General features: G+C 41.6%; 1 protein-coding gene across 1 annotated transcript in view; it reads left to right on the top strand.

Moving 5' to 3' along the window:
• Positions 1 to 24,247, top strand: part of LOC115130169 (dipeptidyl aminopeptidase-like protein 6) — a 297,134-nt gene that overhangs the window by 203,685 nt on the left and 69,202 nt on the right. Inside the window, exon 2 of the mRNA XM_065019378.1 lies at positions 21,146 to 21,260. Coding sequence (XP_064875450.1) covers positions 21,146 to 21,260 — 115 coding nt within the window. The remainder of the gene's footprint in view (positions 1 to 21,145; positions 21,261 to 24,247) is intronic.

The raw sequence follows: 24,247 nt of genomic DNA, 5'->3' as shown, positions 1-24,247 counted from the left end.
ATTGTAAGTCATTGATGATGCATGATGAAATAAAACCATTTCTAAAATTGAGGTGAATAAAGTAATACTCGACTCTACACTCATAGAGTATCTGCTAAAAGCTAGAACAGCTTGCATTTAATGTAGGCTATAAAGCCCCATCCATCTCACAGTATAGGTACGTATTTAAATGCATGCATATTCAACAGATGTATTCGCATCATTACCAGTTATACACCTACAAAACACCATCACTGAGGTCCCTGGCTTCGGATCAGCGGAGCACTGGAAATCTATTGAACTTTCCTTGCTCTACTTCCCGTCGCAGACGTCTCGAAGTGTCTGACCTGTCTGGGCCACTCCACTGCCTCTGAGCCTTAGCCCTCTGCAACAGGGCTCATTAGCTGTGCTCTACTGGCTGTGTCATTCAAACCCGATTTGGTCATCCATTGCATGAATTATCAGTATTCTGTTGGGGCTCTGCACTGGGGAAGAAGTCAGGATCACTGCACAGATGAGTGACTGTTTGGACCCGAGATGCTCACTTGACCGTTGTGTTTTCATTACCACTGCAGTAGTTTTAAAGGCAAGACGATAAAGGTTCCCAGTTGAATATAATTACACCCTCTAGTAGACATAGGTTCATATACTATTTGAAATAATTTCAAATGCTTTCAGTAAACTCTGCAAAAAAAGAAATGTCCCTTCTTCAGGACCCTGTCTTTAAAAGATCATTTGAAAAAAATCCAATTAACTTTACAGATCTTCATTGTAAAGGGTTTAAACACTGTTTCCCATGCTTGTTCGATGAACCATAAACAATTAATGAACATGCACCTGTGGAACGGTCGTTAAGACACTAACAACTTACAGACGGTAGGCAATTAATGTCACAGTTATGAACACTTAGGACACTAAAGAGGCCTTTCTACTGACTCTGAACAACACCAAAAGAAAGATGTCCAGGGTCCCTGCTCATCTGCGTGAACGTGCCTTAGGCATGCTGCAAAGAGGCATGAGGACTGCAGATGTGGCCAGGGCAATAAATTACAATGTCCATACTGTGAGACGCCTAAGACAGCGCTGCAGGGAGACATGACAGACAGCTGATCATCCTCGCAGTGGCAGACCACGTGAAACAACACCTGCACAGGATCGGTACATCTGAACATCACACCTGCGGGACAGGTACAGGATGGCAACAACAACTGCCAGAGTTACACCAGGAACGCACAATCCCTCCATCAGTGCTCAGACTGTCCGCAATAGGCTGAGAGAGGCTGGACTGAGGGCTTGTAGGCCTGTTGTAAGGCAGGTCCTCACCAGACATCACTGGCAACAACGTCGCCTATGGCACAAACCTACCGTTGCTGGACCAGACAGGACTGGCAAAAAGTGCTCTTCACTGACGAGTCGTGGTTTTGTCTCACCGGGGGTGATGGTCGAATTCAATTTTATCGGCGAAGGAATGAGCGTTACACTGAGGCCTATACTCTGGAGCGGGATTGATTTGGAGGTGGAGGGTCAGTCATGGTCTGGGGTGGCGAGTCACACCATCATCGGACTGAGCTTGTTGTTACTGCAGGCAATCTCAACGCTGTGCGTTACAGGGAAGACATCCTCCTCCCTCATGTGGTACCCTTCCTGCAGGCTCATCCTGACATGACCCTCCTGCATGACAATGCCACCAGCCATACTGCTCGTTCTGTGCGTGATTTCCTGCAAGACAGGAATGTCCGTGTTCTGCCATGGCCAGCGAAGAGCCCGGATCTCGATTCCATTGAGCACGTCTGGGACCTGTTGGATCGGAGGGTGAGGACAGAAATGTCCGGGAAATTACAGGTGCCTTGGTGGAAGAGTGGGGTAACATCTCACAATAAGGACTGGCAAATCTGGTGCAGTCCATGAGGAGGAGATGCACTGCAGTACTTAATGCAGCTGGTGGCCACACCAGATACTGACTGTTACTTTTGGTATTGACCCCTCTTTGTTCAGGGACACATTATTCCGTTTCTGTTAGTCACATGTCTGTGGAACCTGTTCAGTTTATGTCTCAGTTGTTGAATTTTGTGATATTCATACAAATATTTACACATGTTAAGTTTGCTGAAAATTAACACAGTTGACAGTGAGAGGACATTTCTTTTTTTGCTGAGATTAGTTGAGTAGTTCAGCCCAGGCCTTCTAGTCAGAACAAAACAAGCCTGTTCAGTACAGTGACTACTGTTTATAAGGGCTTTTGTGGGTTGAACTTACATGTACAGTAGACATGTTACATCATGATTGCATTTCAGAGGCCAATAGTCACCATGATGAGCCAACTGTTCTACACCAATGGAGACCTACCAGGGTTTGACATAACTTTGTCCCAAAAAGAATTTGCTGTCCGAAAGCTCAAGTCACTTGTCCAAAAATAAAAATGGTCTAACACCGTGGGCTAAAAAGGTGACTGAAAATGGTTATATGATGCAAGGAACCACTTCATTATTGTCACTGGTATTGACAATGGAAGGCTGCTGGTCTCTGATCCCATGTATTACAGTAGATCACCTGCTGTTGTGGCCTTGAGCAAGGACTTAACCCTCCACAAAATACTGAAGTGATAGGCTACTGTATAAACCCGTGGTGTGTCAACCCTCCATTTGGAGAGCTATTGGGTGTGCAAGCGTTTGTCCAAACCCTGCTCAAACATACCTGAGTCTGTAATGAATACTCAGGGAGAAAAAGGTGTAGATTACCGTGCAGAGCGTAGCAGATGTTTATTTCGCCTTTGCAGAAGGCAGGAATCGTGGTCACACACAGATAGGCAAACAGGCAGGTAAATCTAAACTAGGACTAAAGGCTATATCTGTTTCCCCAAAATGAGCTCGGAAAAGGCTTAGTAGAGTCAAAACGAACAATACCTCAAAGGCACAAACAGAATGAACTGAACTAAATAAGGAGTTGATGAGACCAGGTGAGTAACTAACACAGGTGAAATCAATGAACAAAAATGAAAGACAGGGCTACGTTCAAGAACACAAAGAAACAGGGCTACGTTCAAGAACACAACGAAACAGAACACAAGGTTGACTAAGAAAATGAATACAGATCCTTACAGAGTCAGCTTATCAAGGTCCTGTTGAGCAGCTGATTTTGTACAATGTAAAAAATAACTACTGTACAAAGCCTGCACACCCAGTATCACTCCTGGACTCTCCTGGATGATGGTTGACCACCCTGCAACATTACAATTACAACATTACAAATACTTTTTGACAGAAAAACAAAAAAGCCCGTAGATGTAGCTAGCTATAGCCTTTGTTAAATACATGAAACTAGTTCCGGTAGGCTAAGTGTGAACTGTATTATTTTACTGTATTCTATTATACTGTATTATATAGACTGGAATTACGCACATCGTTCAAACTATGATATAGCAGGGAGAGAACATGCAATTCTTGTGCAGCACATACGGCCTACAAAGTTACTAGTATAGGCTAGCGAATTTGATTTTAATTTTGAAATATAATAGGGCTATTTATATAATTAATATAATTAGTAGGCTGATATATACCTTTCACAATAGTTAACCTAATGTTATTAGTCTACCTCCTCTTTCTCTCTCTATTGTTGCTTAATTCCCTTCTCTCTTTCAACAGTTAAATGAGTTTTGTTGTCCTTATCTTCATCATTCTAATCACATCCTTGAATAATATAGGACTAGAATTTGATTCAGAAGGGCCTCCCGGGTGGTGCAGTGGTCTAGGGCCTGGTTTCGCGCCCAGGCTCTGTCGCAGCCGGTCGCGACCGGGAGGTCCGTGGGGCGACATACAATTAGCCTAGCGTCGTCCGGGTTAGGGAGTTAGGGAGGGTTTGGCCGGTAGGGATATCCTTGTCTCATCGCGCACTAGCGACTCCTGTGGCGTGCCGGGCGCAGTGCACACTAACCAGGTCGCCAGGTGCACTGTGTTTCCTCCGACACATTGGTGCGGCTGGCTTCTGGGTTGGATTCGCGCTGTGTTTCAGAGGACACATGGCTTTTGACCTTCGTCTCTCCCGAGCCCGTACAGGAGTTGTAGCGATGAGACAAGATAGTAACTACTAACAATTGGTTTTCACGAAAAGGGGGTTAAAAAGATTTTTACATTTAAAAAAATATATATTATTAGATTCAGATCCTCTCTTCTTCAGGTCTGAATAAATAACTGCTATGCCCTACCGCCATCGCTCTTCTTTCAAACTACCCATATTCTATTAGCTGCTGTATTCAGCAAACAAGAGCTTGCTTCCCTCTTTGAATAGTCTATTGGTATAAGAAATGCAAAAAAAAAAGTATGTCTAGCAAGTTATTCTAGTCTAGCTTTTCCTGCATGGGACTCTAAGAGCTAGGGAGAATTTTTTAAGGAGAGAGCACAGGTGTGTGTCTTACGCAAGAGAGATGCTATAAGTTAGAAGCTTATTATGCTCATTATGCATAACCAATTATTCATTAGATAAATATAAGGCTAATACTGTATTGAATTTATTACCTGAAAGAGGTAGGCAAGGACATCTATATATAGGGCTACATGTAAATCTAGAACAGGATTATCGATTTTGGATGCAATTTGAATGGAGTGGACAGAGAGAGAGAGTGCTGGTGTGTGCACTGATTTAAAGCAACGATATACGAGTGATGGGCTGTTTAAAAATATATATAATCTTTACAATTAAAAACAAGGTGACCCCGAAAGCCAGATGGAAATGGGTTAATTAGACGCCCATTCAGTCTTTATATTACTGTAGCATAGGCCTACATTTGCTGCAGTATAGTCTATCTGTCACAAACAAAAAAGTTACCAAAGTTAGGTCTTTCATGCATTGTGAACTGCGCTCCATACAGAGATGAGCTGTCTGTCCCCACACTGAGCGTTGATTCATCATGCAGAGGCCGTAGAAAAGCCAGATTTAGACATGCTGTTCATATCAATAATAAATTATAATTTACCGGTTTCTCGCAGTTATTTATCCCGTGAAAGGGGAGTGGTTTTGGATGGTGGGGGGGGGGGGGGGGGTCACGGAGGATGGGCGGTTCTGAGACGGACGTGTGTGAGTGGTTGTCCATCTATAAATATATGTTAGTACTTCTGCAAGTCTGTGTATTCACTTCATTGATTTTAATAAAGTTTTATCAAAATGTAGATGGGTGTATTTAGAACAATGTAGCCTCTCTCACCATTTGTTATATTTTATGTGGACTTTGCATAGACATCCAGATGTGATATTTGTCAGTGGCTACTCTAAAAGGCAGGCTTCGTTCTCATATTCTCAGGGGACTGTGGAACATGATTAATATGAATAAATCAACAACAACAGGTGGCGAGATCGAAATCTTGTGTCAAACAGCTTTTGGCTTCACCAGGGTTGCCATGAGAACATAACAAACAGACTAAGAAATTGAAAATAATTCAATTCAAAGTGAATGGTACATTTTCCCAGCAGGCATCCTGTAAACTACTTGGGCAGAAAACTCTTTCTAAATGTGTGTATATATATTTTTGGAATTTCAAAGTTAGACCACATGCATCTTGGCCAAAGTCCCTTTGTTCATATAATTTATTATAGGAGACTTTCATCTGGAGTCCGAGAGAGCTCTCTTGTGTCCTTCTAACATTTTGCAATATCAATAAGATGTTTAGCCTTAAAGGAACCTTCTGATGTGCTTTGGATACATTTTGTCCACCATGATTAACCATCTTGATTTCATATGAAATTTGGCAGTAGCCTACAACATTGACCTTGCTATAGAAACCTACTGCCATATTAGCACGGGTAACTGTCAATAGGAGTATGGGTGTCCTTCTTTCTCATGTCCCCATTTCATTACCCAGAGGGTGTCTGCCTGTGCGTATTGTTTCCATTGCATCAATTTATTTCTCGAAATGACATGACTAGTGTGCAGTGTGGGAATGAAGGCTTATAGAAAACAACAACTGTAAAGAGCCTTTTCAATTCTTCATGTTCCTGGGAGGTACGCACACGCATACGCTGTGGCCAGGCGTGAATAACAATTCCTCAGTCTGGACAGGGCGGGTTGCTTTGCCCTTGAAGTCTTGCATTTTGGCCGGTTCTCTCTATCCCTCCCTCTCTCCGCAGATTACTTTTTAATAACTTTGTCCCAAACTTTTTGATTCAAACATTGGTAACTGTCGATACCTTTTCGACTGGGTTGAAATGCAGCTCAACATCAGCCGAGGATGAAACATTGTTTGGATGTCTTCCTCTCGGATATAGATTGAGGACTTTTGACTCTGTTGATGTTATATGGACTTGACACTGGCTATAAGTGTTTTTATTCCATACATGCAGTAGGTTTGTGTTTTCCGATTGTGGCACACCACATAAACCATTCCATCGTTGAATTCAATATGTTGACTGATCATGCGATGATCACACATATCAATTCCACTAAAGGTGGCGGGAAATTAGGTTTACATCTAATTAACATATATAAAGTTTAACATGTTTTTGGTTACTATATGATTCCATATGTGTAATTTCATAGTTTTATATCTTCTATTATTCTACAATGCAGAAAATAGTACAAATAAAGAAAAGCCCTTGAATGAATAGGTGTGTCCAAACTTTTGACTGGTACTGTATATAAAGTAGCATCTTTACAATTTGTTTCAAATTTTATTTTCTAATTTGTTTGTCTTGTGATGAGAGGGGGAATAGAGGGAAAGGGGGATACCTAATCAGTTGTACAACTGAATGCAATCAACTGAAATGTGTCTTCTTTGGTGAGCCCAGCAATGTCCATGATCTGGGCTTTTCCCTCAAGCCTGTGCAGAACTTGATTCTGAATCAAGTTCTGCACAGGCTTGAGGGAAAAGCCCAGATCGTGGACATTGCTGGGCTCGCCAAATGGAGACTGCTCTTAATTTGTCTGTATCCCTACCATCCTGGACATACTGATGGACTGCGATGAAACAAAATTAAACTGTAGCCAGGTTTATGATCCATCCTTCATGACTGAACGTAGCGTTCTGGTTTTATCAAGAAATATTTATAGCATCCCACTCCCAACAAACAACAGAAAAACACAGGCGTCCATTCATCCATTATACATGAGATTAGCGTGGAATAGTTCTCTCACACAAGTGACTCATCAGCATAGACACATCTACCTCATGTGCATCAAGCAGATGAACCTCACAGAAGATTTTCCCATGAATATCCTCATCATTCAAACTATTATGCACTGCTAAACATTTACGTGCACTTAAAACATTCAAAGCTTTTGGTGTCCAACATCAGAGTTGCCATTGGTTGAAATCTGTGGAATTAATGTTAAGTGATCACCCTACCCTCCACACGCTTCAGAATGGTAATTTCCTTCCTTTGCCAACTGTTCAGCTTCCTTGTTCAGGAGGGACAACATGTATGACCATCCAGCCATAGGCTGGTGTATAACTCAGTTCTCCTGTAACTAACTTTGGCAGACGTCAGAACACACTGTGCCATTTCATATAGATTTTACAGCAGGAGGTCAGTTGGCTGTCTCACCCTCTGAGCCTCTCTAATGGACTGGAAATGAATCACTCCCAAATCAAACAATCCAAGCAGAAATTTAAAAAAAAACATGAGGTTGAAGATGATTTCTTCCCCCCGTGAGCAGATAGGAGGCACACACTGTTTATTCATGTCTTTGTCATCCTCCGTAGTCCATTAGACTTGGTTTTACAGAATTGTTTTTTTTTAACTGTGAGGCACGTGACTAGGATGCACCCTGATACCCCTTAAAAATATGGTGTGCACCGTCTGTTATGCATAACATGAGTATTTTAAAGGTGAACCCTAGTCAGATAAATATTGTTTTTACATAACATCAGTCAAAACAAAAGGGAGAGGATTTGGACAGCCCTGAGGTTAATCTAATAATATTTAGGAAAATGAACTAGGTCTGAGAAGACTGAAATGGGAATAAAACAATCCCTCTGTTTTTGAGGATTATGCCTGAACCGTGAAACACAAGGATGCAGGAGGAGAGCAGATTGCATCTTTCCTCTTGCTCAGGTACAGCAAAGCCTGAATGTTGATAGCCACTGCTGTGTGGCTATAAGGTCAACACAACAAGCACTGTTATTTTTATTGGTATTACACTGTCAATGGTACTGACACTATTATCACTGCTCTGACAAATTGAAAAACCATTGCCGATACCCAAATGATATCAGCCACTGCCCAACCCATACCACTACATTTCACTATTACACCTGTTGAACACTGTAAATACATACAACTTTCTCTCTCTCGTCAACTTCATGTTCCTCACTTCTTATATGGCCCCAAACGTTGTTTGCTGGCTCTTACGTATGACTGCCGATAGTTGTATTATTATTGTCACTTTGATCAACTCCGACCAGTAATATCACGCAACATTGAATCAGGCCTGATTCAGAGCTAATGCTAAGCAGCAGCAGTAATAGTAGCTGACTCCACACTGCTGCAGGCCCTGCCATTTGCTTTACTTACTGCTGGCTTCCCAATGATGCCGTTTCCAATTAAGACACACTGACTGTATACTTACCCTCGAAAATGCTGGTAGGCTGAGGAAATCCTTAACTCATGTAACCGATGGACAATTTAACATGACTATGGTAGATGTTATGGAAGTTTGGGATTGCTGCAGTTGGCAAAACCTTTTGATGATGAACGAAAGCTGATGACCTGGGTTTGCTTAGCCAGTTGGTTACAATACCAAGTCATTCTGAAACATACTGACACTTTAGGCTTACCCCTCTATTCCCCACCTCACCCTAGGGTTCTATTGGTTTGAGTTTTTTGGGTTCCTCTGATTGTACAACAAGTCTTAGCTTTCAGCGCTTGCTCTCTCTCTCTCTCTCTCTCTCTCTCTCTCTCTCTCTCTCTCTCTCTCTCTCTCTCTCTCTCTCTCTCTCTCTCTCTCTCTCTCTCTCCTTTGACATACTGTGTAATTCCAAGAAGATCTATTCATAGGTCTCTCTTCTTCATTAAAAATACATGCCTTAGGATGATATGGTGTTCTTCGTGACGAAATTAAATTCACATGTAATCATGCAGGGGGAAACATACAGTATGCACACACAACCTGGGGGGGGGGGTGTTCATACCCACCCAGGCGAGGCAGAGCCCCAGAGTCATAGCACCACAGGCAGAAAGGCCCAGACCACAGACCTCAATGTTGGATTTCAGGGAGGCAACTCGATTCCACCCGTAGCTCAGGCTCCATGGCCTGTTCTGATGACAGGATCCCAGTCCAACTTTATTTTCTATGAAAAGTTATTTTTTTTCTTCCAATGTCAAAACTCCCCTTAATGAAAGTAAACTTCAGTTTGAAAGCTAACCACTCACTGCTGTAGGAGATCAAATCAAATGTATTTATATACCCCTTCGTACATCAGCTGATATCTCAAAGTGCTGTACAGAAACTATCACCAAATTCTCCACAGATGAATTTCACTGCCTTTCTATACAGTCTGTATTCAGGTCTACTCCTTTTTGTTGCTCCCTCTTCTAGTTCTTGCATTGATTTCTTCACAGCCTTTAATCAGTTGTTTACGTAACCTTCTGCCAAGAACATAGTGTTGACTTGTCTCCTCTTTTCACCACCTCCAACCTCCTCTCTACAGTTACCCCACCCCCACATCTAATCACGTCTTCATTAATCCAGTGCAGACGGCCACCCAGATAATTGTGCTAATCATTATCATAATTGCAGATCACAGAGGCATGATCGGGAAGGTTAGCTGCCGTGTTTAGAGAGCTCACAAAGTCTTGGGCACTGGAAGTGTAATTGCCTTCTGGCTGAGGAATCTGCTGAACTGTTTCAGAAGTTCTATGAGTTTGTGAGATTGGAGAAAAGATGAGGTAACCAGTGGATAATAAAGGGGACACTGTGTATTGATCACTAAGTGAGGTTTCCAGAGGCCCCGTTGGAGATGGCTGGTCTATGTTCGATACTCTTTATGCTGGTGGGGCCCACCTAATGAGCCACATCTATGGATCATCACATTCAGAGAAATCGAAGCCAAAGACTACCATTTATCAGCCTGGAAGGAGACCAGTATCTCTAATGGCAAGCCATTCCAGGTAGCACTTTTTGAAATCAGATATGGCGTTAAAGATATTCTAGATATAAGAATCTTTCCATATTGGAAATGGTAGCGTATTATAGTCTAGGCCTACCTGTAAAAATGTTGATGTAGCCAACAATAGTTCTGAGGGACTATAGTTTCACTGTACTGTGAAATTTAGGCTTGGGCAATATCCTGGTATACGGTATTAACTTTATATTTCAAAATAGCGATGGGGGTGCACCCCAAATGACAAATACTCCAGTGTGGTAAGATAAGTATATCTATTAGAAATGTAAGATGTGTCAAATAAATGATATCCAGCTCAGGGCTCCAGCATTTGGTTTGCTAACTTGCTAGCTAAGTGGCTTGATGTCAAGATCAAGCTTCTTGGTTACAACAGAGACATTCAATCCCCTCCTGGATCAAGATCCCTGTTGCCTAAATTGTTTTTTGTGTAAATAGCTTTGAAATAGCGCCACTTGTTTGCACTTCCAGTAATACCGTATACCCCAGTATGGAACAGAAACGGTATGAATATCTGGATATCGCCCAACATTACTCTGAGTCCACAATCTGAGTTAATAGAAGCTGGTATTGAATGACTATTCACATTGTGTCGGTGTTGTGTCATAGTATGAAAAGTGGAGGCCAACCAGAAATTATATGGGATGTAGTCCACATCTAACAATTGACCTAATCACATACGTCACTCCATGATCCAATATATAGATACAGTAGAGTATATTATTTTTAGGCTTGTTCATAATGAATACATTAACACACTACAGGGTATTTTGCTACTGCAGTCCTAAGTAGGCCTATCATGCAGGTTTTATCTATTGTGTAAGACTCACGTCTCATCTGAGAAGTCCTTATTAATGTTACCATGTCTTCACCTCCGCTGAAGGACAGTATTTAGTTCAGTTTACCTTATCTATGCTGGAATGTATAACATATTTTCGAGAACTACACTCCCTAGCTGGACTTGACTTTGAGCTAATTAGGAGGAAGACTCCCAACTCTTCAGTTCGAGAGGAAATGAGGCTATGGGGATCTTGTTAATCATTCTTTGGTTGTGTGCTTCTATATTAACCCCAAAGGACAAATACTCCTGTGTGGTAAAGTAAACTGTGTTATAACACGTGACTGTGAGGAGGAAGGAAGCTCTAGGAGAGAGTTCCCAGACTTAGCCAGAGGGAGCACCTGTGTTGCTGTCCTCAGTACTGTATGTGTCAGTGAGGGCTCATTATTTCATCACTAGTCATCACCAGTACATTGGACTTTAATGTTTCCCTTAATTGGATTGGCCATACATTTTGATGGCAAAATTGTTACTTAATTCACAGGTTCCCTTCAGATGGTCTCTCAGGAGAAAATGTAACCTATATTTGAGCAAGAGAACAACTCTTCGTAATTTCTTCCATCTGATCACGCCTTTCTTAACGTACATTTTCATTTGATATGAATATACTATGATGGTTGACAATAAGAAACAGGAAACCGTTCATTTTCATGCGGGTGATTTATGTACAAGCTGACTATCTAAATAGAGCGTCAGATGTGTTACTCCATTTTCTCTTCTGGCTGTTTTGTACTCCAGTATGCCTGTTCTGTGGCAGAGCTAGTATAAAAACCAACCTTTCAGAGCTAAAAGGTTCAGGATAAGGTTTATATTCATGGGAACCCTCTGATGAAGTCCACATGCTAAAAGATGAATAGGAGAATAAAGGAATTGAGCAAATGGACTGAGAATGAGATTGTTCTCTAGACTGTGACACAAAGGCAGGCTTGAAACGACTGCTATTTTGTCCAGTATAATACATCAAATTAATGTGGGATCTTATTTTCCAACTAAATGGAAAATTGCCACCAAATTGCATGTTCTTTGAGATGGATGAAGGCTTATCTTCACAAAATAATTGTCTTGGCCCTCCCAGGCTGTTCCATAGGTTATTGCCAAGCATTTGTGACCTGCCTGGCCGATACACTTTGAACATCGTTTTCAGACACATTAGAGTGCATCAGGAATAAATTGAGCCCCTCCTCTCCCCTAGATAGGGAAATTGACCGAGCAAGTTAAGCTTTCTTTAATGCTTTGAGATCACAAAGCCTTAGTGTAAGTGTAAACTCCACTTTGAATGTATAAAGAAACTGGTGTGTTCAGGTCCCACTCAGTTGAATAAACACAAATGTGTGTGACAATTAAAGATAATAAGACATGAAAATTGCATTGATGTATTTTCTGTTTATTGCATCCACTCTGTTACTATGTCAAGGAAACACTGTACATTTCCTGTTTCTTAGCAAAGGCATTTCAGCAGTGGTGTAAAGTACTTAAGTAAAAATACTTCAAAGTACTACTTAACTTGTTTTTTGGGGTATCAGTACTTTACTATTTATATTTTTGACAACTTTTACTCCACTACATTCCTTAAGAAAATAATGTACTTCTTACTCCATACATTTTCCCTGATATCCAAAAGTACTTGTTACATATTGAATGCTTATCAGGACAGAAAAATGGTCCAATTTACACACGTATCAAGAGAACATCAGTGGTCATCCCTACTGCCTCTGATCTGGCGGACTCACTAAACACAAATGCTTCATTTGTAAATTAAGTTTGCGTGTTGGAGTGTGCCCCTGGCTGTTCTTAATTAGAAATGTGTGTCGTCTCGTTTGCTTAATATAAAGACGTTTTCTGTATTTTTACTTTTGATACTTAGGTATATTTAAAACCAAATACTTGTAGACTTTTTCTTAAGTAGTAGGTAACTTTCACTTTTACTTGAGTCATTTTCTATTAAGGTATCTTTACTTTTACTCAAGCATGACAATTGGGTACTTTTCTACCACTGAATTTCAGTCACAGTAGTTCTGGTTTAGCTGAGGTTAGGTTAGGGTTAGGGTTAGGGTTACATAGCCCGTTTTATATTATTTGGAGCCTCGGGGGCTGAATTTGATGTATAGGCCTCTTCTAAATTGAGTGTAAAGTCATGTTCTGTAGTCCCTACACAATATGTGGGGGAGATATATATTTGTCCAAACCTGTGGTGAATTCCACAGTGTATTAGTACAATGATGATCATGAATAAAATAGAGGATAAACTAATACAATTTACAAAACTGGCAATACAAAGTTTGAGGCAATACTGCTGTGGAAAGAGGACTTTATGGTTTTGCGTTATTGATGCAGCCTGCTATACACAACTCCTACAAAATTTCAGACATCGCAACTGTTCAGAATGATAAGCTCATGAAGCTATGCACACTGGCAGCTTTGAATGCAGGAGAACATTCCCCATGAGATGGGCTCCACAATACCCAGCACAGCACTGTTTCTCACTGCATGAGTTAATGCACAGTGATCGTTACCATTGCAGACTCTCAATCCAGACCAGAATTCATTCAGTGATTATTGAAAACTCCCCCTAATTTCATTCAATATAGCTGGAAGGTACACAGAGATGAACTGATATTGTCGACAGGCTGGGAAGCATCAGAGTAGCTTTCATTGGAGATTTCAGGTTCATATGGAGGGAGAGGTTCCAGTGTAGCTAGCATTCTTCTCTAGAGTAACACATCTTTCTCAAGGCGGTTGAATATTGATTAAACTACAACCTGTCAGTGAAGTCCGCTGCTCATAGTACCTGATGCTGGGACGTCTGTATTTCTACCTCCTCTTGTTTATTTGGTGTTTATTAGATTGCACAAATGCTGTACAATTCTTAGTATGAGAAAAAAAAACTTTATACTGATCAGAGATGGAAATATATTTCTTCTTTCAGATAACCTGGCTGACCAATATCTTCTAGCTGTTAAAAATGTCACTCCGTTTTGGCTGTGTTATCGTTCGTCACCGAAAATCAATTAAACCTAGTGACAGTCACATGTTGACTCAAACATGCAAAAGCGATACTTTTTGAAGTATATTTGCAAGTTCAATCAGGTTCTACCAATTGGCAAAGTATTTAAACATTTTTACTACTAAACACAGTAAACATCTGATTCTGACTTTCACGGGAGAGCATATCCATGGAAAAATAGTACTAGGGACTGACTCCATCCCGCAGTCATAATTATGCCAAATTAAAAGACTTAAAATGGTCTTGCAGCGTTGGATCATCTTAGCCCCGCAAGTGTTTTTCTATATTGATGTGTTTGTTTAGTCAGCTGTGACTACACACGGGCTGTTTACAGTACAATGCTCACGCTTTGTCACAGCAGAAGCCCTGCACTCGTTACTGGTGTGAAGCAAGGCCCAGGCACTCCGGCAGTACTGCCCAGGGTAAAGTCTCAATTGATAAACATGACCCAGACCAGAATGCACCCCCTCTATTCTCTCTCTGATCTCTCTGCTTCTCTGTTGCCTTCTGAAGCTGAGAAGTGAAGATCTTATCAAGTAGTTGTTTTCTTCTGTTTGCGGAATATGTCTAAAGCTGTGGAGTCTGCTGTGACTTTAGTGTCTTTCTTCATGTGTGTTATGAATAATTGTGTGTGTGTGTGCCAACCCTGATGTGTTAGAATTGAATGCTACTGTGTAGGTGTTATGGTGAGTGGAGGTCTATTATATTGGGTCTAATGTCAAATCCATAATCTGTTCTCCAAAACAGTGTGATGTTTATCCTCTCATATTGGCACACTCATAGTCCTTTAACAGTGGTCCTTTAACTGTACGCAGTGGGCAATCAAGGTTTCCCCTATATATTTAAATGAGATATTTCTGTATATAATTTTCAATACATTTGCTAACATTTCTAAAAACATGTTTTGAGGTATTGTGTGTAAATTGATGAGGATTTTTTAAAATGTCATTCATTTTAGAATAAGGCTGTAACGTAACAAAATATGGAAAAATTCAAGGGGTCTGAATACTTTCTGAATACTTTCCCTAATCTGTTCTCAAACAGTGTGATATTTGTCCTCTCATATTGGCAAAATCATACTCAGTGCTCCTTTAACTGTACGCAGTGGGCAATCAGGGTTTCCCCTATATTTCAATCCTTGCCGCCACTCCAAAAAATGTGATACAAAAATAGCAATTCGGGATGGTAAAATATTTGCAGTGCAAATTTAAACGACTAAAACCAGATATAAAATATGTAGAAAAGATAATGGGCAGTGTAGTGGAGGGCTAAAGGACTGTATTATTTTAAGGTTTCTGGTATGGGCGTGTTCGCCTCGGCGTCGGTCAGAACGCATTGATGCAAAGGCAGTTAATGGTTGGCTTGTAGTTTACTTGAAGATAGACAGTATATAACAGCACAGTATGTACAGTGCCTTCAGAAAGCATTCATACCCTTTGACTTTTTCCACATTTGGTTGTGTTACAGCATAAATTTAAGGGTTGTAAAGCTCTTAGAGACTTACCCAGAAAGATTTACAGCTGTAATCAGTGCCAAAGGCGCTTCTACAGTGTTGCCTCTGAGGTTTTTGCTTTGTCATTATGAGGTGTTGTTTGTAGATTGAAAAACTATTTAATCCATTATGGATTAAGGCTGTAACATAACGTGTAACGTAAAGTGGAAAAAGTCAAGGGATTTGAATACTTTCGGAATTCGGAAATAGTCAGACCACTTTTTGCAAATGTATGAACAATAAAAAACTGAAACATCACATTTACGTAAGTATTCAGACTTTGTTGAAGCACCTTTGGCAGCGATTAGAGCCTTTAAGTTTTCTTGGGTATGAGTTTCTCCCATTCTTCTCTGCAGATCCTCTCAAGCTCTGTCAGGTTGGATGTGGAGCATCGCTGAACAGCTATTTTCAAGTCTCTCCAGTGATGTTCGATCGGGTTCAAGTCTGGGCTCTGGCTGGGCCACTCAAGGACATTCAGAGACTTGTCCCGAAGCCACTCCTGCATTGTCTTGGCAGTGTGCTTAGGGTCGTTGTCCTATTGGAAGGTGAACCTTCACCCCAGTCTGAGGTCCTGAGGACTCTGGAGCAGGTTTTCATCAAGGATCTCGCCATGTTGCTCCGTTCATCTTTCCCTTGATCCTGATTAGTCTCCCAGTCCCTGCCGCTGAAGAACATCACTACAGCATGATGCTGCCACCACCATGCTTCACCGTAGGAATGGTGCCAGGTTTCTTCCAGACGTGATACTTGGCATTCAGGCCGAAGAGTTCAATCTTGGTTTCATCAGACTAGAGAATCTTGTTTCTCATAGTCTGACATTCCTATGTGCATTTTACTGAGTGGATTCCATCTGGCCACTCTACCATAAAGGCCTGAATGGTGGAGTCCTGCAGTGATGGTTGTCCTTCTGGAAGGTTCTCCCATCTTCACAGAGGAACTCTGGACCTCTGTCAGAGTGACCATTGGGTTTTTGGTTACCTCCCTGATCAAGGTCCTTCTCCCCCGACTGCTCAGTTTGGCTGGGCAGCCAGCTCTAGGAAGAGTCTTGGTGGTTTCAAGCTTCTTCCATCTAAGAATGATGGAGCCACTGTGTTCTTGGGGACCTTCAATGCTGCAGACATTTTTTGGTACCCTTCCCCAGATCTGTGCCTCGACACAATCCTGTCTCGGAGCTCTACGAACAATTCCTTTGACCTCATGACTTGGTTTTTGCTCTGACATGCACTGTCAACTGTAGGACCTTATATAGACAAGTGTGTGTGCCTTTCCAAATCACCGTAAACACTCAAGTCTGTAATCACTGCCAAAGGTGCTTCAACAAAGCACTGAGTAAAGGATCTGAATACTTATGTAAATGTCATATTTCATATTTTTATTTAATACATTTGCTAAATGTTCTAAAAATGTCACAAAGTTAGTAATAATGATGATTGGACCAAGGCGCAGCGTGAGTATAGTTCCACATCTTTTAATGAACAAGTGAAACTTAAAACATTTTTTTTTTTGTTTTTTGTTTTTCTTCACCTTTATTTAACCAGGCAGGCAAGTTGAGAACAAGTTCTCATTTACAGTTGCGACATGGCCAAGATAAAGCAAAGCAGTTCGACACGTACAACAACACAGAGTTACACATGGAGTAAAACGAAGTCAAAGTCAATAATACAGTTGAAAAATAAGTCTATATACGATGTGAACAAATGAGGTGAGATAAGGGAGGTAAAGGCAGAATTTTTTTTTAAAAAGGCCATGGTTGCGAAGTAAATACAATATAGCAAGTAAAACATTGGAATGGTAGATTTGCAGTGGAAGAATGTGCAAGGTAGAAATAGTTATAATGGGGTGCAAATGAGCAAAATAAATAAATAAATACAGTAGGGGAAGAGGTAGTTGTTTGGGCTAAATTATAGATGGGCTATGTACAGGTGCAGTAATCTGTGAGCTGCTCTGACAGCTGGTGCTTAATGCTAGTGAGGGAGATAAGTGTTTCCAGTTTCAGAGATTTTTGTAGTTCGTTCCAGTCATTGGCAGCAGAGAACTGGAAGGAGAGGCGGCCAAAGGAGGAATTGGTTTTGGGGGTGACCACAGAGATATACCTGCTGGAGCGCGTGCTACAGGTGGGTGCTACTATGGTGACCAGCGAGCTGAGATAAGGGGGGACTTTACCTAGCAGGGTCTTGTAGATGACCTGGAGCCAGTGGGTTTGGCGATGAGTATGAAGCGAGGGCCAGCCAACAAGAGCGTACAGGTCGCAGTGGTGGGTAGTGGTGACAAGACGGATGGCACTGTGATACACTGCATCCAATTTATTGAGTAGGGTATTGGCGGCTATTTTGTAAATGACATCGGCGAAGTCGAGGATCGGTAGGATAGTCAGTTTTACGAGGGTATGTTTGGCAGCATGAGTGAAGGATGCTTTGTTGCGAAATAGGATGCCAATTCTAGATTTAACTTTGGATTGGAGATGTTTGATGTTTGAGTCTGGAAGGAGTGTTTACAGTCTATCCAGACACCTAGGTATTTGTAGTTGTCCACATATTCTAAGTCAGAACCGTCCAGAGTAGTGATGCTGGACGGGCAGGCAGGGGCTGGCAGCGATCGGTTGAAGAGCATGCATTTAGTTTTACTTGTATTTAAGAGCAGTTGGAGGCCACGGAAGGAGAGTTGTGTGGCATTGAAGCTCGTCTGGAGGGTTGTTAACAGTGTCCAAAGAAGGGCCAGTAGTGTACAGAATGGTGTCGTCTGCGTAGAGGTGGATCAGAGACTCACCAGCAGCAAGAGCGACATCATTGATGTATACAGAGAAGAGAGTCGGCCCAAGAATTGAACCCTGTGGCACCCCCATAGAGACTGCCAGAGGCCCGGACAACAGGCCCTCCGATTTTACACACTGAACTCTTTCTGCAAAGTATTTGGTGAACCAGGCAAGGCAGTCATTTGAGAAACCAAGGCTATCGAGTCTGCCGATGAGGATGTGGTCATTGACAGAGTCGAAAGCCTTGGCCAGGTCAATGAATACAGCTGCACAGTATTGTTTCTTATCGATGGCGGTTAAGATATCGTTTAGGACCTTGAGCGTGGCTGAGGTGCACCCATGACCAGCTATGAAACCAGATTGCATAGCGGAGAAGTGGGTGGTGGGATTCGAAATAGTGGGTAATCTGTTTGTTGACTTGGCTTTCGAGGACATTAGAAAGGCAATGTAGGATAGATATAGGTCTGTAGCAGTTTGGGTCAAGAGTGTCCCCCCCTTTGAAGAGGGGGATGACCGCAGCTGCTTTCCAATCTTTGGGAATCTCAGACGACACGAAAGAGAGGTTGAACAGGCTTGTAATAGGGGTTGCAACAATTTCGGCAGATAATTTTAGAAAGAAAGGGTCCAGATTGTCTAGCTGATTTGTAGGGGTCCAGATTTTGCAGCTCTTTCAGAACATCAGCTAACTGGATTTGGGAGAAGGAGAAATGGGGAAGGCTTGGGCGAGTTGCTGTGGGGGGTACAGTGCTGTTGACCAGGGTAGGGCTAGCCAGGTGGAAAGCATGGCCAGCCGTAGAAAAATGCAATTATAATGGATTTATCAGTGATAAAATAACAAAACTTACAAAGACCCGTGACTACGTAGTGCTCAAACACACTATACATAAACAATATCCCATAACCCACAGGTGGAAAAAATGCTACTTAAGTATGATAACCAGCTGCCTCTAATTGGGAATCATACAAATTACCAACACAGAAAATCAAACGTAGAACCCCACATAGAAAATATAAACTAGAACAAAAAACCCTAGTCATGCCCTGACCTACTTTAAAATACAGGTTTTCTATGGTTTTCTATGGTCAGGACGTGACAAAAAAACTGTTTTTGCTTTGTCATTAAGGGTTATTGATGAGGGGGAAAACCTACTTAAAATTATTAATCCATTTTAGAATGAGGCTGTAACGTAACAAAATGTGGAAAATTCAAGGGGTCTGAATACTTCCGAATGCACTGTATGCTTGTAGCATTTGGGTTTTTCAATTAGCTAAATGCAGATGGGCAACCCAATGCTTCAACTATGCTGCATCAGTTGGGCTATGGTTATAATGCTTTTAAAGTGGAAATTATATTTCAAATGTCAACATCATTTAATTTTCACTCATTTTGGAGTATAATGTCTTTTAAGCAAAAGTTGATAAAACGAGATTGCTCAATGGCAGGGATAGAGTATGTCTGGCTGGCGTCCTACTGTATCTACATCCTAAAGCGGTCTACTCAGGCTGGATAGAACTAAAACAGTATGGCACTTGTAGTGTGTTTGTGGTGGTTCTGTGGAATCAGTGTTGTTTACACCGCAGTCCACTAACTCCTCCCGCCTGGCGTGACGAGCCCTCGGCAGTGACCCCTGCGAAAGCACCCCCGTTTCGCCAGACTGCCACTGGGGATTGTGGGAAAACAGGTTGCTGTTTTTAATGAGTGTGTGTAATGGGTGGTGTGGTAAAAAGCCCCCTGCTCTTCCTCTTCTCTCCAGGCTAATGATGTCTGCCACTCCATTCAATTAAGGAGGGAAAGAGGTCACTAAAAGGCTTACCTTGTAGACCAGCCTGGGGGGGGGGACTATTGATTAAGACCTTAGCCACAGATCCTCTCTGCACGTCCTCTGCTCAGGACTTTTTACCCCCCTACCGTAAACTAATTAAAAAGTTATTAATGCAGCTAATGTTTTAGGCTTTCAATGACCTTTTAAAAGACTCTCCTAGCTTGGTTGTTTTTGTTTATTGGACTTGAACTATAGAAATGTCCAACTTTCTTTTCATCTTTGTTTAAGATTTTTTTTAGGTTTGGGGTTGATGTAAGCCAATGCTTCATGTTGTTGTTGATGTTGCTGCTGTTGTTCAGGTATAAGCCTCAATACATTTATGAGGACAGATCTATTCAGTGCTACCACTATCAATCATAATAATTCTACTGGCATAGTAAATTTTTTCAAAAATCATCAATAAATAAGGATTATTATTGGTGCAAAAAGGGGAAGGCTGAAAACCCTTTTCTCATTCCACTCACTCCATACCCAGCAGGGACTGTTTGTCAAATTGATACTTTAACATTTTATTTTGCACTTAATATTAAACCTTGAATATATAATTCATTTGTTTTCTCCCAAAACATGGCTCAAGGTTGCGCCATAATTTCAAATCATTTTTAGAACAGAAAGCCTCTTGACAGCGTTCACCCACCAAAGTTACCAATATTCCGAAAGCTCATTTTCTATCTGTCACATTCGTTTGCCAGTGATGGCCGCTGACCCCTCGCCTCATTGATAACCCCCCACATACACACATCTCCTCCATTCCTCCTCCCAGCTTTTGCTCATGGTGATTCTACTTGAGAATTTGTGGTGTTTCCGGTGGTCCACACTTGTCCTTGACTGACCCATACATTTTAGTTATCCACCTTTCTCTCCCCCCCCCCCCCTCCCTCCCTCCCTCCTTCCTTTCATTTATCTTTTATTAGTTATTTGTGTACAATTTTCTCACTCCCTCTTTCCCCCTACTCTTTATACTAACAGACAGTATCACTCCATTATCTCTCTCCCTTACCCACTTCTCATTTCTTTCTCCTTTTGCTTCTCTTCCTCTCCACAACCTTTCTCTTGTTCACTCACCTTGTTCACTCTCCTTTCCTGATTTTCTATCTCCTCTCTTTCTCTTTCTGACCGTGTGTTTCTCTCTGTCTGTTTTGTCTGACCAGGAGCTGGTGGGGAGTAACCCTCCTCAGAGGAACTGGAAGGGAATTGCGATTGCCCTGTTGGTCATTCTGGTCATCTGCTCCCTGATCGTCACCTCAGTCATCCTGCTGACACCAGGTAGGTGGGGAGTGGAGGGGAGGGGAGGGGAGGGAAGACAGGCTTGACTCCCGTACGATATGGTATAAAAGGAAAAAACACAACAATACACGTGTACAACAATACACATGTTGTTGTACAGGGTCAGCCATAATAGTATGGCGCCCCTGGAGCAAATTAGGGATAAGTGCCTTGCTCAAGGGCACATCGACAGATTTTTTCTAACATGCACCCTGGGTCACAATGTCTTACATGTCTCAGAGTATTGCTCTGATAGGTGCAGTGCAGTTGCCTTGTACTCTCTCGTAACCACAAAACATATTCACTGCAGTTGGAGAGTCCTGCGTGTTGGAGAGTCCTGCGTGTGTGCACTTTCTCACAAACACTTACACAAACACAATTTACAGTGTTACATATAGTGCCCCAGTCTCTCACAGGTATACTTATAAAAATGTCACACACAGTAACATATATTTATACCCAAACCCTCACTGGCATAGCACAAACCCCCACAGCCCATGCAAGATCTATTCAATTATTATTATTGGGGAGGGGGAGTTCGGCCCCCTAGATAGCATATGAAAATGTCACAAGCCATGATTTTTAGGGGGAATTACAGGAAATTATCTTTAAAACTGCTACATTTTCTCTCAGCCTCATGGCAAAATATGAAGATTAGCAAGAAATTATCTCTAAAACGGCAACATTTTCTATGCGTTACGACTCAAAATGAATTCTTACGTTACACTATGTTCACTACATACTTCAGTCTGAGACTGCCAACATTGAAGTTGTTTGTGGTGATGTCAAAATGAGGGGTGTTGTACAAAACAAAGGTATCAGCAATTGGATCATCTCTAACCAATCAGAATATCAAAGCCAATGACACATATTCAAAATGCCGCTTTAGCCACGTGTGTTATTGTTCTGGCACACAAACCATCGGTTTCTGGGACCAATCAGAACGGTTAGAGTGTGTTTGCATTCTAGAAAGGTACTCAGAACCAGACTCATTGCGGAGAAGAAGCTAACGTCCGTGGGCGTGGCATAGCGTTTGGCCAGAGCAAGAACTTGGGGAGCCAGGCAAGCATTTTTTCTCAGCCTCATGGAAAAATACGTAAAATAGCGTGAGATTAACTATAAAACAGCACATTTTTCTCTATGCCCCATGACAAAGAAAAAGATCCTAAAAAATATATATACATGTATTTTTTTGCGGGGACCGCACAAAACTGTGCTACGCCTCTGCGGACTTGCTTCTATAAGCGGTGACATTCGCAGAAGGCGCACATATATTTTCCATAGACCTGGACTCCCTGTTCTTTCTTCCGAAGCCACTCTTAGCCTCTCTAACAGTCAGAATGACCTTTAAGACCTGTTTGGGAAGATTTACATGAAAAGCAAATCAATAGGCCATCTTCTTTTTAGCTCATGGAGCCCCTTGAAGTGCTTTTATATTCAGGAGAAGCCATATTGATCAGTATAACTGCCGATATATTGGAGGTATAACCAAGTTTCTGAGACAATAATCAGTTTTCCTTGATTAAGTATTGACATGACTGGTAATTATTACAAATAGTTCCCCCTGGAATGGGATCAGGTCAAGAAAATGACTACAACTTTGCTTTTGAATGTTTTGCTTGGAAGTTAATTAAAAATAACTTTGGACATTCAACCAGATGCTTAAGTAATTTTCTTAATCTTTTGAAGAAAATGGATAACTGTAATTTCTCCTATGTCTATTATTATATTTTCATAATCAAAACAGGTAGCCTTCCCCCCCACGTTTCACTATAGTGTATATTCAGTGTTTCGAATCGGTAGTTTAGCTTTGATAAAATATGTTCATTTGGATGTCAAATCCCATGTGGAACTGGCTAATCACATTGTTAATCACTAACACTCATTACCATGTAGAGCTGTTGTGTTCTTTTAATTACTTCTACTGGTGGAGTCTTTACAGTCAACATGTGGGCATACTGTATTTCCTATCAGAGTTTTATCTGGACTTTTCCAACCTTGATTTAACAGCCTAAATTATACTATAGTTTTTCAATATCCACCTCAATATTTTTCATCCGATGAATGGGCCCACCAAACCAACTGTATCGAAGAGAAATGAGTTATGAGCATGAGTTATATGGCTTACCGTGAAAGGCATAAAGCGCAGAAGACATTCAACCTTTCATTAGCACAATTCTCAATCCATAGTAGTTTACAGGTAACTGAATCTGTAGTGAACTACCCAGTGATAGATGGAGTACAGTAGACCAACTTAAGCTGCAGTACTAGAGTACTGTACTATACCAGATGCCAAAGGGTCTCGCACCTTGTCAGCACCTACTGTAGTTGTGAACTGTTCTCCTCCTCTCATATTTTAAGAGCTGTATTTTTGAAACTGCTGTGAGGGGAAATGTAGAGGTGAAAGTGACAGGCTTCATGGAGTATCCGGGGATGGAACGCCGTCTGGGGCAATGTGTCTGGAGTTGGCAGTGCTAAACCATATTCTGGCACAAACTGCTCCCCTCTGCCTTTGCCTTTTCTAGTCTCAGACTCCCTCACACCCTCTGTCCATTTGGGTTGCCAGTACTGGCCTGCCTTCTGGAACAGAGGGGGACAGTGGGAGTCCGAAGGGGCTGTGGAGACTGGACAGGTGGCATCTCCAGCTTGCATCCCTCCCTAAATCCTCCCCCCGCCTCCCTCCCAACTCCTACAGTGTGCCCAAGCAGAACTCCCGTTTATGGTCCAAGTCTTTTCACAAACGGAATCCCACTGGGCTCTCAGACTGCCCATTCCTGGGAGTTTGGAGGGCTATTTGATCAAATGGTATTATAAAAAATCCCTTGGTTAATAAAAAGAGGCTTTATGAAACTTAGTGGATTAATTAGGTATGCACAACAACCCAAAACAAATAGCGGATGATGGGGCTGAGTGATTCTACACTTCTATTCTTCATCTGGCTTTCAATTATTTAAAGTGATTCCTTGAAGACCAATACATTGCTTTGA

Source organism: Oncorhynchus nerka, linkage group LG6 (assembly GCF_034236695.1).
Source record: "Oncorhynchus nerka isolate Pitt River linkage group LG6, Oner_Uvic_2.0, whole genome shotgun sequence".
Taxonomy (NCBI): domain Eukaryota; kingdom Metazoa; phylum Chordata; class Actinopteri; order Salmoniformes; family Salmonidae; genus Oncorhynchus; species Oncorhynchus nerka.
This window is presented reverse-complemented; position numbering and strand designations above follow the sequence as displayed.